At 44.2% G+C, this 14,668-nt stretch overlaps 1 protein-coding gene across 4 annotated transcripts in view; it reads right to left on the bottom strand.

The window, feature by feature from the left end:
* The window catches only part of EML5 (EMAP like 5), a 329,289-nt gene extending 316,222 nt beyond the window's left edge, over positions 1–13,067 (bottom strand). For all 4 annotated transcript variants that reach the window (XM_065403925.1, XM_065403928.1, XM_065403927.1 and 1 more), the window contains exon 1: positions 12,871–13,067. In XM_065403925.1, the coding sequence (XP_065259997.1) occupies positions 12,871–13,067 (197 nt within the window). The remainder of the gene's footprint in view (positions 1–12,870) is intronic.
* Positions 13,068–14,668: the final 1,601 nt, after the last annotated feature.

Genomic DNA, 14,668 nt, shown 5'->3' with positions numbered 1-14,668 from the left:
GGATTTTTAATGATCAAATGTGGGCAGGCACTCAGTTTACTTCTTATTCTTAACCCCATGTTATGGTATGGGTTCAGTACTGACTCAGAGGAGAAAGTGCCAACTATCTGTTCAAGAGCAGCACTTTTTGAAGCACCTACATGCTTTCTCATCCAAGTATTGACCTGGTCTGATCCTACTTGCAAGTACTGACAGGATCAGATCACAAGGTGGAGTAAGTGCAGACTATGAAAAGCATGATGAGTGAAGGCAAGCTTGTAAGCGCTTGGCTCATTACTGTGTAGATCTACTTCAATACAATATAGTGTTTGAGGTTTGTGATATGTTTTTACAGTGTCCTTCTTGGTGGATAATTTTCTGGTATTTGTGTGTATCGATGTAGTACTTAGAAGAGAGTGCATTGAAGAGTTCTTATTACACAGATACTAATTAAAGTGACAGTCAAGTTTTAGTTCCAATTGTTCTACCTGGACTCAATTAAATTTAAAAGGTTTTCTTGTCTCTATTCCAAAATATTTTCATTCCACCAAACCAATTTAAAAAAAGTTTTTTGGTAATTAAAAAAAAAAAAAAAACCTCCAAAAACTATACAAAATTTAGCATGTATTTTCCGTGTTTTCTGCTTGGTTTTTTAAATAGAAATTTACATATAAAGTCAGGACTTGAAAAAGTCTTTTGCTCACAGCAAGAAAGAAGATTTCATAAGCAAATTCCATTGATGCGTTCAGAACCAAGTTTTGTGGGTTTGGTGGGTTTATATTTTTCTTTTATTACGTTTCTAGGCCTTATGGTTGAGAAGAAATTCTTTCAAATATGAACAGTATTGTAAATAGTGCTGTCTTTCTTAATCTGCAAATGGACAGTTCTAAAGCCTGTGTTGTTGCTCATAACTGTGCTAAGCAGCAGCAGAGTGGGGGCATATCTATATGGTGGGTTAGTGCATGGTGAGCTAGGGTGTAAGTCTACATCGCTGTAGCCTGCCACGCAATAAGTGGCCATGTGGATTTCTACCACACATTAAAAGTACTGTAGTGCATTTTCATCTACTGCTGTTTCAAACAAACAGTAAATCAAAGCTTTTTCAAAACAGCAGTATATCAAAATGCACTACAGAATTTTTTGGGGCACAGTAGCATGGTTCACACAGTCACTTAGTGTGTGGCAGGCTGCTGCACTGTAGAGCAGGGGTGGGCAAACTTTTTCGCCCGAGGGCCACATCTGGGAATATAAATTGTATGGCAGGCCATGAATGCTCACAAAATCGGGATTGGGGTGCGGGAGGGGATGAGGGCTCTGGTTGGGGGTACGGACTCTGGGGTGGGGCCAGAAATGAGGAGTTCAGGGTACGGGAGGGGGCACCGGGCTGGGGCAGGGGGTGAGGTGCGGGGGGGATGAAGGCTCTGGCTTCGGGTGCAGGCTCTGGGATGGTGGGGATGAGGAGTTTGGGGTGTAGGAGGGTGTTCCGGGCTGGGACCGAGGGGTTCGGAGGGTGGGAGGGGGATCAGGTTTGGGGCAGGGGGTTGGGGTGCAGGAAGGGGTGCAAGCTCCGGCTGAGGGTGCAGGCTCTGGGGTGGGGCTGGGAATGAGAGGTTTGGAGTGGAGGATGCTCCGGGCTGGGATCGAGGGGTTTGGAGGGCGGGAGGGGGATCGGGGCAGGGGCAGGGGGGTTGGGGCGTGGGGGGAGGCTCAGGGATGCAGGCTCTGGGCAGCGCTTACCTCAAGCGGCTCCCAGAAGCAGCAGCATGTCTCTTCTCTGGCTCCTACGCAGAGGCATGGCCAGGCAGCTCTGCACACTGCCCCATCCGCAGGTACCGCCCCTGCAGCTCTCATTGGCCACGGTTCCCAGCCAATGGGAGCTGCGGGGGCGGCACTTGGGTGGGGGCAGCATGCAGACCGGAGCCCCCTGGCTGCCCCTACGCATAGGAGCTGGAAGGGGACCATGCCGCTGCTTCTGGGAGCTGCGTGGGGCAGCCCCCGACCCTGCTCCCCGGCTGGAGCGCTGGAGCAGGGCAAGCCACAGACCCTGGTCCCCAGCGGGAGCTCGAGGGCAAGATTAAAACGGCTGGCGGGCCGGATCAGGCCCGCAGGCTGTAGTTTATCCACCCCTCCTGTAGAGTCATACCCCAGCTTGCCCTGCACTAACTACAGACAAGGCCTGAAATTAACAAGAGTTTGGTGAATTTCACAATTGCTATTCAGAACCTTGTGGGCAGTAAAACTGCCAAGAATAGGGTAAATTTCATCCTACTTTAGAAAGCAGCACAGGCAGGTACTGAATGCATTCACTAGGAAGGACTCCTAAAAACATTGTGTGAGCAAAAGATTAGCAGAGGTCAGCAGGAAGAAAGAGAGATCATTCCTTCTTCCTTCCAGAGGCCAGAGTGGGAGCTTAGAAATTCAGACACCTACTGGACAGAGACCAAAAACATGAAGACCCTGAGTAAAATCCAGGGACAGCACCCTGGTAAGAATCCAAGCACCAAGTGGTAGGGAGGTGAACTGCTTAGCCTGGGTACTGTCCTTTGACAAAGGAGAGCCCTCATCTTAATTTAGACCTTCCTATGATAAAAGTTTTCAAGCTCTGTCTGTGTATAGTTTTGTTTAATCAAAACCCCAATTTTCAGTTGAGAAATAGTTTCAACAGAAAAATTTCAACCATCCCTACAGATAAGCAATCTCTTTTTCTTCTTTGAGGACCTCTGTGCATTCCCACTTGCGGGAAATTAGCAAGCAATGCTCCACCAGGTAGATGGTTGGTGAGGAGCTTTTAAGTAAATATGGACCCTGGCACTGCTCTCCCAAACTATACATTAGAATATGATGCTAGATCCAAAGAGTAATATCTGGTGAAAATGTGCACCCAAACACCTGGAGAAAGTGCCTAAGACATGCCTTTGATGCTGCAGTGGCTCTCATGGAATGGGTCTTTAAACCAAGATTTACTAGTTTCCTAGTACACAATATCTACTCCTGGGGGAATTCTGCACCAAAAAAATTAAAAATTCTGCACAAAAACATTTAAAAATTCTGTGCATGATATTTTAAAATTCTGCAAAATTCTGCATATTTTATTTGTCAAAATAACAATATAATCATGCCAGTTTCAATTATTTTGGTAATTTATTAAAAAATATCTGTTAGCAAGTATGTCTGTAACAATACAGACCAAAAAAAAAAAAAAGATTCTGGTAATTTTTTTTGACAAATAGATTCCTTACTAGACATATTAATACAGAACTTTGAGTAATTCATTTAAATTACAATACAGAAGTGTATTTCCTGCACTCATCAGAAGTAGTGCAAAGACTTGGGAGTGTCAGGGGTAATGGAGGAACTGAGGGAGAGGAAGGAGCCTGGAGTGAACCAGTTGGGTTTGGGTGGGAGAAGTATGGAACAGGTTTTTGTGGGAAGGGGAAGGGAAAGATTGTTAGGGAGTTGCGGAGCCTCCCCCATGCAGACCCTGGCTGATCCCAAGCCTCTCCCATTCAGTCAGACACTTCTGCCCCAGTCCCCGCATGCGCGCCCCATCCTGATAGGTCCCTGCGGTCTCCTCCCCATGTGGCCATGCACCTCCACTCCCATTCAGCCCCTGGCTCAATGCTGTCACCCCACTAGCCATTCTGAACCTCAGTCTGTGATCCCCCAGCAGCCCCGTGTGCCCCATTATGTCCTAACCTGGCTCTGTGGGCCGGGTGCTGTGATGAACTTCTACTCCTGGGGGAATTCTGTGACACTGCACGCACACAGATTTTTTTCCCCCACAGAAAATACATTCTGCCCAGAAGTGCTTCAGTTCCACCTTTTGCCCACCAGAGGCCGCTGTGGCACCAGAAGAGCCTGCTGCATTCATGCTGTTGGCTGTTCAATGTATTTTCTGCGGAAAAAAATAAAATTCTGCAGGAGACATGAACTCTGCGCCTAAGCAGTAGCGCAGAATTCCCCCAGGAGTAAATATCCTATACTTCTCCTAAACCAGGATACTGGGCTAGATGGACCTTTGGTCTGACCCAGTAGGGCCATTCTTATGTTCAATACCCTTACTCCAGTCATTACTAATATTACATCATATTTCTGTTATCCCTGTGATATCTGGTTTAGCTTCCTGCACCAGTAGTTCTAGTTCCTCCATTTTGTTACCCATGCTCCTTGCATGGATATGCAAACATCTTAGTTGTTTCTGCTTGGCTTCATCCAGATTCCTCAACCAATGAGGTACAGTTATTCTACTGCCAGTATTACCTATCTGACTGTAGGCTTCATTGGTATTGGCACTCTCTTTCCTCTTAATGTCCATTCTCCTATCCACTGCTGTATTCTCTCTTTCTTGATTTTCCTCCTGGTCAATATTAGAATCAGGCATGGAGACTACCCAACTGTCTCCCCTAAATTCCTAGCTCTTTAACACCTGCAATTAACTGAAAACAAAATTAACGCATTAATTTTAATACGTTAATAGCATACATCTGGGTGGGGAGGGAGGCATCGGCAGCGAGGGGGCTGAAGAGTTTAATTTTTTTTTAATTGCTTGACTGCTCTAGTTTGCACCTAAAGAATATTTGCCATTCTCCACAGTAGAACCTGAAGCGGTCTGTGTTTGTCAGCAGGGGAAGAATGAGGCCTCCAACAGGGTTTTCACCAAGTCCTATATGTAAACCACATGAGAAGCTGAAGAAGACGCTGCATCATATCCTTCCATGATGTCTGGATCTGAAGTGAGGGAATAAGGTCAGAGCCTAGAGGTTGAATAGGGGAATGCTAAAGATTAATCTCCAAAGGGGCTGAAGATACTACAAGGCTGCTCCAGATCAGAACCAGGAAAGCCAGTACAGACACTAGGTCAAGCAACAGAACAGCATGTGGAGGGGTCACAAGCAGCCTTGACAGTGGACCTCACTCAGACAAAGAGACATCAAAGATATCACTGAGTTCAAACCAGTGAGTTTATTGGTGCCAAAACATGTGGCTCTGTGGAGAAGAGGTGACAATGGTACCATTTAAGAGCTTTCAATGCACTCATGGGACAGAGAGTACAAAGGAGAAGGGAGAGGAAACTTCCTCTTTTTTTCTTATACTTGTGTCCCTCTTATGGGGAGATATGTTTCCTCTTTTTCCTTTTGCCCAGATGCATATCTGAATGGACTTTTGGTGTCAAGACAGAGGCATTGATGCCTAAGGATGGGTCCACAGTCTCTGCAAGGGACAATAGTGCCTAAAAAAGAGTCAATGCCAAGGTGGGCACTTCCTGCACTTTTGCCAAGTCTACTGAGGCCTTAATAGACAACATCCGGTTGGTCTTCAGAGCTGCTTTTGATTTAACCAGCATGAGTAATCCTGCATTAAGGATTTGTTCCCAATATAATTCCAAGGAGATTTTGATCTCAAGCCTATGATAGAAGGCAGTGCTGAGGCTAGAGTGGCAAAATGTGTCTTGGGCCTTTTGTCAAGAGGATCTCAGCATGGAGGCTGGTCTCAATACACTTGATGAGCCTCAACTATCAATCTGTAGACATTAAGAAGCCAGATGAGCCTGGAGTCTCAAATGTCTCTCCCCTCTAGCCTGGGAAGTGAAGGCTCAGCAAACCGCACACCAGATTACGCAGTGGGTCTCACCGAAACATAGAAGGTCCTGGATATGGGCATTGATTTCCAGTATGATTGATGGGCAGGAAGGGCATCTCTTGAAGCCATTACTGGGATGAGGGCCCAGTATGGTCCTAGTAGTGGGTCAAATGAAGACTCCTGGGACAAGGGAAGGTCTAACTACGCTAAGTGTTCTATACTACTCTAAATTAACTATTTACAAAAAATACACTCTCTCTGGCAATGGCAAAGGAACTGAGGCAGCTAAGGGGGTACACTCCCTCATATTGAGTAAGGCAATGACATCACTTCCAAGCAAGAACTCTTGTACAGCCCCAGCACACACCACTTAGCAAGGCAGTTCGATGTCTCAGTCCTGGGGTGCCATATCCCACAAGTGGGACCACACAGAGGGCCCTCAAAGAAGAACAAAACATTAGAATCTATTTACTGGCAAAAACGGCATTAACTCAGAGTTAAGGTTGATTGGTGGTACACCTCTACCCCGATATAACGCGACCCGATATAACACGAATTCGGATATAACGCGGTAAAGCAGTGCTCCGGGGGGGTGGGGCTGCGCACTCTGGCGGATCAAAACAAGTTTGATATAACGTGGTTTCACCTATAACGCGGTAAGATTTTTTGGCTCCCGAGGACAGCGTTATATCGGGGTAGAGGTGTATGTTGTCCCCCTGAAGAACGCTGAGTTGAGCAAAACTCAAACTTCCAAAAACAAGGATATCATAGAATTATAGAACTAGAAGGGACCTCAAGAGGTCATCTAGTCCAGCCCCGGCACTCAAGGCAGGACTAAGTATTATCTAGACCATCCCTGACAGCTGTTTGTCCAACCTGCTCTTAAAATTCCCCAATGATGCAGATTCCACCACCTCCCTAGGCAATTTATTCCAGTGCTTAACCACTCTGACAGTTAGGAAGTTTTTCCTAATGTCCAACCTAAACTGCCCTTGCTGCAATTTTTCTCCATCCTCCTTGTAACAACCTTTTATGTACTTGAAAACTGTTATGTCCCCTCTCAGTCTTCTCGTCTCCAGACTAAACAAACCCAATTTTTTCAATCTTCCCTCATAGGTCATGTTTTATAGACCTTTAATCATTTTTGTTGTTCTTCTCTGGACTTTCTCCAATTTGTCCACATCTTTCCAGAACTGGACACAATACTTCAATTGAGGCCTAATCAGCCTGCAGTAGAGCGGAAGAATTACTTCTCGTATCTTGCTTACAATACTCCTGCTAATACATCCCAGAATGATGTTTGCTTTTTTTGCAACAGTGTTACACTGTTCACTCATATTTAGCTTGTGATTCACTACAACCCCCAGATCCCTTCCCACAGTACTCCCCTTCCTAGGAAGTCATTTCCCATTTTGATATGCATAGTTAAGGTTTTCCATGCAACCTTAAGTCTGCCCTCATTCAGCAGTGCTCCAATATTCCCTGTTAACACACACTGCTTTCCTCTGCCAATCCCACAGCTTCTGAAATCTACAAGCTCTTCACCTCCTTTTACAAGCTGTTCACTCTCATGCACAGAATCCCATCTAAGACTATTAAAGAACAAAAGGGGGGGGAAAGTTGGTCAGATGGATAGTATTTTGGGAGAGGACTTATATCTCCAGAATCCCTGCTCAAATGACCCCAAATCTGGAGCACTAATCCTACTCTGTATTTTCACAAGGCATAGAAATTTTCAAAAAAATCTATACAAATATGTGGATTTTAGAGGACCTAGAAGCATCTTGTTATAAACAGCGAGGATGGATGGAGGGAAAGGGCTGTTCTACACATCCGTCTTCAGAATAGGAGACTCTGAAAAGTCTGAAGCAGCCTATTCATCTCAATGTGATGTTCTCAGCTGAGTGAGAACACCCCATGAAGAAAAATACAACCTGAAACAATTGCATCTCAGAGGGTGTTCTCATTCCCCTCCTGAGTGCTTTAGAGCCTGTGATATGCATGAAGTATGTCCATCCTCAGCTCCCCACCCAAAGGGACAGGACTTCCCCAGAACCTGGATCACATGTGGGGCAAGGAGGAGGCTTCATACCCCCCCAAAAGGGCAAGGCCAGAACTCAGTTCACATGACTGTAGTAGGGAGGTGTTCCAACCCTTGTAGATGGGCACATGGGCCCCAAATCCTAGCACATACAAGGAGAGCAGGAGAGGAATTCAGACACCATCAGTGAGGCAAGACTCCCTATCTCCCAGCTCATGAGGTGAGTCCCAGAGAGGCAAGAACCCTCCCAGATTTAGACACACAGGAGGGGAGAATGTGGGGCTGACAAGTGCGCCTGCCCCATTCTCCTTCAGTCCCTCTGCCACTCACCCTCACATCCCCCTTCTCTATGTCCCACTTCTCCACTCCCTCTAATCCCCACACCACCCTTACCTGAGCCTCCAACCTCTCTCCCCTCCCCTACCACCAATCCTAATTTATTCCCCTCTCCTCACTGCAGCCCCAAAGATCTCTCCTTTGACTCCCCCACACCTCTGCCCCCTAATACTCCTTCCCCTCCCAAGAAGTATTTACATATCTAATTTTATCCTTCAAAGACTTTGATTACATTCCCCACAAAATAAAATTGCCACCCATGATTCACAAATTGCAGCAACCTCCAGCCATTCAGTCCCAATCTCCTTTTGTTTTAGGTGGGGGCTTGTGATTAATGTATCCTTAGTTATGATAATTGAACCCATCAATCTCAACAAGGTCAGTGATTCATCCAATAATGATCACCTCTCAGTTTAACAGTACCAGGCAGCAGAACTAAAGTGTTTTTGGGGGGCCCTGTAACTCAGAAATCCGTCTGTTAAATGACCCCAAATTTGGAACACTAACACTACTGCACGCAAGAAACACCAAATTTCAAAGCAATCCAAATAACCATTTGGATTTTAGAGCACTTACAAGAGTCAAGTTTTATAATATATAAAATGGTGGGAAAGGAAACCCTCTGTTTTTTCTGTATTGACACATGCACTATAAAAAATTTACATTTTCTTAAATACCATTCTCAATTTGTGTCCTCCAAAGGCTTAGTGGGAGCCATATACTACTTTGGGTAAAACTCAACAGATTGAGACCATTTTGGCCTGCATCACATCAATAGTTTGATCTTTAGCTCTGGGCAGAGAACCCACCTAGAAACTTTTTGAAAAATGACTATTTTTGTGGGGGGGCTTATATATATATATATATCTCAGGAGACCATGACTCAAATGACTTCAAAGTCAGGTCACTGCATCTTCCTGAGCCACACCAAACTTAGAAGTGGGTTGTAGCCCACGAAAGCTTATGCTCTAATAAATTTGTTAGTCTCTAAGGTGCCACAAGTACTCCTGTTATTTTTACCAAACTTCAAAGGAATCCAACTAAACATGTCAATTTTGGAGGATTTAGCAAGGCTGACCTTTAAACAGAAGTTGTGACATAACTAACTATAGTGGCACTGCTGAACTACTCTAATAAAGAATAAGATAGAATGTAATACTGAAAATATTATAATATGCATCAATGATATACCCTCACCTGGAATACTGTGTTCACTTCTGGTTATTGACTCTCAGAAGATACATAGCAAAAATAAATGGAGTCCTAGTACGAGGAACAAAAATTATTAGAGGCATGGATAGCCCTTTTATGAAGAGAAATTGAGACGACTGGGACTGTTCATTTTAGAGAGGAGACAAATAAGGGGAGGGACATGATCGAGGTATGCAAAATAATTAATGATATCAGAGAAAGTAATTTGAGTGATCCTAATTACTCTCTCATATAACAAAAACAAAAGGACATTCAATTAAATTGAAAGGCAACGAACAGATAAAAAGAAAACTTTTTTTCTCTCTCAATGCATAATTAACCTGTGGGACTCATTCCCACAGGTAAAACTGAGGCCAAGGGTTTACCATGATTAAAAATAAGATTAGACATTTTATATGGATAATGAGAACATCTAGCTAAATTAGGTAGGATTAAACCATGTGTGTGTGTTTTATTTTAAATAAGAGGTTTAAATCTTGACACCAGAAGCTAACCACTAACTGATGGTACATCGCTACCTCGATATAACGCGACCTGATATAACACGAATTCGGATAGAACGCGGTAAAGCAGTGCTCCGGGGGGGTGGGGCTGCACACTCCAGTGGATCAAAGCAAGTTCAATATAACGCGGTTTCACCTATAACGCGGTAAGGTTTTTTGGCTCCCGAAGACAGCGTTATATCGAGGTAGAGGTGTATTAGGAGGAAACTGTCTACTATGGACAAGTTATTCCATAACTGACCACTAAAGCAGTTCTTGCACCTTTCTCAAGCATCCAGTACCCACCATTATCAGAAACAGGATACTGGACTGGTCTAGAGGGACGACTGGTGTGATCTGGTATGAAAATTCCTATCTTCCTAAGTGCTGCTTAATATCAGAATGCCATTCAAAACATGCCATATCTATGCAGAAGAGTACCAATGATCTACCTACCTTGTATTATGGGACCTAGTTATCAAAAGTTTATAATGCAATTTAAACTTAGCAGATGTAGATCTGTATGCACTCAAGTTTGATTTTTTAATACATTATAAAGTTTAAAACCTCAGTCCTGCCTTTACAACTGAGAACTCATGTATGCATACAGAAATGGCAATCCTGCAGTTTTCTTCCTGCAGAGATTGTAAGTAACAACATCGCAGTATTCAACGAATGTGTTTTATCAAATCAAACTGTATGAGCAAATTTTCAGTACACTGAAAACTTGCTACTTTATGGAGAGAAAATAAAGCAGCTATAATGATTATTCTGTTATATAATCCCACCTTCAATGACATTCTCACATTTTTCTCATAGCTAATTTCTTTGAGAAAACAATTTAATATAATATTTCAGGATGATGAGATACTAAAAGTCATGTATCTTTAAGAACAATGCCCTCAGTCACCAAAGTTAAGTTTGAAAAGCTACCAAGGATGGGGTTGTTGTTTTTTAAAGGAGAAAGTAGAAAGTAACCCCATTAATCATAAAAAAAACCGATGGTATCATTGGAACAGTCGTTCTACTGTTGAGATGAATGTTCACTACATCTTCAAGTGTTCTAACAGTTCTATATAGTCTTTCTAAAGTTTGATAGGTATACAAAACTGTACAAAATTGAAAATACTCCCCGCTCCACAAGGGTGTCCTCAGCAAACAGATAAAGAATCAGATCATCATAACAGCACTACTTTGTAAAGCAAGAACTTCCTGTATGTTTGATCATGATACCACAGAAGCCAAAACGTATCTACTAACAATCAAGGAAGTCACTAAAGATTTCCCCCTTGCAGATTTTCTGCTCTTGGGTACAGTTTGAATGATAGGTAGTTATTAGCCTTTTATCTCAAATTAGCACTCCATACAAACATTCATAGAGACCAAAGAAATTTGACAGTTGGAAGCCATAAACAATTTATTTCTCATGGCCCAATCCTGTCAACACGTCTACCAGGTGTAATGCTGTAAGTAGCCCCATTGAAATCAACAGGGAAACTTCATGATAGCAAGTACTACATCAATGAGAACTATTCATGTCAGTAATAACTATGTAGTAAACCTTTGCAGGATTGGGCCCTTCATTCGTATGAGCTGTTCTCAAAGGAAGCAAAGGCTCATGGGAGCTATGCTGAAGGATTTTCCACAATGCCTGAGGAGTTGATGACAATTCTCAAGGTGCTTTTTTGTTTCAGATTAAGAAGAAATTGTCAAAAAAGAATGAAATGACCATAGAACAAATAGCTAATTCACATATCTGATCCAGCTTGGTTGCATAGTACACCACAGCATTCCATGAGCTACCTAATTTTTTCTTCTCATTTTGAGCACCAAATAGGAATTAATTTAGGGACAGAATGGTCTGTAAGAGAAGCTCATACCCGTACTTCAAAATCTTCAAAAGTTTGAAAAGACCCTAAACAGAATTTTAAGATCAAAATAAAAACAGAAATATTTGTGGCCATTTTGGTCCAGATTTCTAGAATGTATTAAACCCTGAATGAAAGAGTCAGCATCCATTTTACTCTCTATGTGCAATGCTAGTTAATACCTTTGTACAGCAATTATAAAAGATATGCCAAGTGCTTTCCAGCATCACAAGCAATTCACAGTATACAATGTGTTTTTACAAGATTTACTGGCTACTGAAAATTGTTCTCTAAATAAAAACAGCAATCAAAGGACAACAATATTTAAAATCCACACACAATGAGGCCTACTGGAAGAGAAAGGATTGCTGACTCAGGTTCACATCTACCCTTTATACACTTCAAAATACTGCCACTCGCCTTCCAATGCTACCTGGGTATCCAAAAGCCTACTATTGGTTTGGTGTATTTAGGAAATAACTCCGCCTCCATGACATCTACTCTGCTTCTGCACCACTGGTGTTTAATCTTTTTTTATTAACTCACCATTTAGCCTACTACAATTAGACAGATCTGTAGAATAAATTTCAAATGTGCAAGAATGTTTGGTATTATAAAATTATCTTAAACGTTGCAGAAACTGAAGACGTGTCTTTCATTTCCATACTCTAATCGCTGTATTTTAAATGTGGGCCAAAGGTCTACCTGCTGCAGATTAACCTCCTCCTGAGTTGAATGACTTTGAAATGCACATCAGATTACTACTTCCCACTTCCCAGCCTTTTGACTTTCACACACAGATGGGAACCAGGCAACGGTTGAGACACATCATTTTATACTGGCAAAATATTGACATACAGCCATGCATACAAATTTCAGCACCAAACACCTGAGGAAAGCAGGCAGTGAACCGCGCGATCCAAAAGCCGTTTCTAAAGGGATTTCTGTTCTTGCTGCCATACAAGACAAACTAAATTGGGGGGGGGGGGTAAAGAGAGAGAGATTAAAGCCACACTGTCATTGCCATATTCAGATTCTTTCCAATATTCTGCCTGTGATCACGCCAGGAGAAAGGGGTGGGAGGTCTGGTGATCCTGGCACGGGACATGACACAGTCCGGTATCCCAAGTACAATTTGTACCGATGTTTCTGAGGATCGGGATCTCGGATACCCGGGGATGTCCTGGTGCCCCAGGCAGGGCTTCGCCGGGTGTTCCCGCGGCTGAAGGTGGAGGCGATAGGGGAGAGTAGGGGGTTGCAGGATAGAAGGGTGTCTAGTCGCTGGGATATCCCGGTGCCCCGGCCGGATTTCGGCCGGAGCTCCGGCGGCTCTGGGGCGAGGGCACAGGGAAGGTCGTGAGGGTCTCGGTACCTGATTATGTCGTCCTGGTGCCCCAGGTAGAATTTCTGCCGGTGCTCCCGGGGGCTGTAGACCACGCCGACCCCCGCCACGAAGTAGACGATCTCCTTAGCCGCCGTGTAGTAGAGGTTGTTGCGGCACTGGTGACCCCGGTAGCCATAGACCCACTCTAGCCGCAGGTGGCTGTTGGGGGCATTCTGGTCAGCCATGTCCCCACCGCCTGCCGGCTCCGCGTCTCCCCCGCCGGAGCCCCAGAGGAGAGGGGGTCAGTTACCCTCCCTCCTCCCGGGCTCGGTGTCTCCCTCGCTAATCCCTGGCCGCCGACATGGATGCCCGCTGCTGCCTCTCCTCCGCCTCCTCACAGAGGGCGCCGCCGAACGAGCTGGGCTGGTCTCCTCGCGCCAGACATGGCCGCACTGTGGCACCGCCCGGAACAGTTAGCGCCAGAAACGGCTTCCCCTCAGAACGGGTTGTTGGACTGTAGTGCGCATGCCCGGGCCGCGTGAGCATGCCCGGCGCCGCCTGCGGAAAGCGCTGCCCTTCTCTGCCGCCAGAGTCCGCTCACAGAGTGGGTTGAAAGCGAGCGGAGGGAGGAACGGACAGGACAGAGCAGGGGGCAATACATGGCCGGGGGAGGGTGAAACAGGTGGAGGGAGGGGCAAAGTCAGGGACAAGATGCAGGAGCTGGGGCTTAAGAAAGAGGCAGGTGGGCTGATTAGCAGCCAGGGGAATGGACAAAAGGGACTGGGCTGGGCAAAAGGAATGAAAGTTACCAAACGGGGTGAGCCATCTGCAGTGGTTGCCACCATGTTGCCACCAAGGCTTTCAGAGTTATCATATATGGCTGTAGTGTTTAAAAGAATTCCTTATCAGTTTACATAGGTGTAGCATGGCTGCATATAGCCTCATCTCTTATCTGCAATGCTGTGCCTGACCGGTACTTCATTCAGTTCCTGTATTGCGCTCTGAAAAATAAAAGGAGGGTGAAACTACTTTTAAATAGTATTTTTATTACACATTGTCCTTAGCGCACCATCATTTACCTTGATTAAAATCATGCTAATGTCAAGATGCTATTTAATTTATGGTTTAAATCGCAAATAATCATGGAAAATAATAATTGACACTATTAGCTAAGAAATCACATCTCATAGTGTTTTCTGGTATAACACTTCCTATGGTCTTAGTGTGATTTTATAACTTACAATTATTTCTACATTTGTTCTTTTTCCTATAGGATGAGTTTATTCTTTACCAGATGACTTTAAGGTTGTATGAATTTCTGGGTTATCATCAAAACTTCTTCCTTTCGCTGTGATCCACCAAAGAGAATTTTCTTTCTTAAGTGTTATTTCTCCTTTCTTTGAAGTACTTGTGATGAATCTCAGGGCACCCACGACTGTGAGTCACCTTGTTACCCTGTGCCTCCAGCATGAAGTAGTCATGCCTATGCCTGGCTGGGTGTCAGCTCCCTACCACCAGCTTACTCGTAGCCTTTCAGCTGTTCAAGCATTCTCTTCTGGACTACCCCTGCCCTGTCTTTACCTTGCCTACAGCTAAGCCAGACCTAATTACAATATAAACACCTCCTGAAAGGACTCAGGGATTCCACTATAAAAAACATCAAAAAAGTGGTGGGCTACATGAGAGACCAACAGAGAGAGAAATAAATAAAAGAAATAAATAAACGGAAGCAGGGCCAGAGGACTGGGAACTGGTGGAGCTTAGGATTTTGGACTTTGTTGGGACTCATTGAGAACAGGTGGATTACTTTGAGATTAAGGACTGAGGTTTATATAAACTGTATATA

This window comes from Emys orbicularis, chromosome 4 (genome assembly GCF_028017835.1).
Source record: "Emys orbicularis isolate rEmyOrb1 chromosome 4, rEmyOrb1.hap1, whole genome shotgun sequence".
Lineage (NCBI taxonomy): Eukaryota > Metazoa > Chordata > Testudines > Emydidae > Emys > Emys orbicularis.
This window is presented reverse-complemented; position numbering and strand designations above follow the sequence as displayed.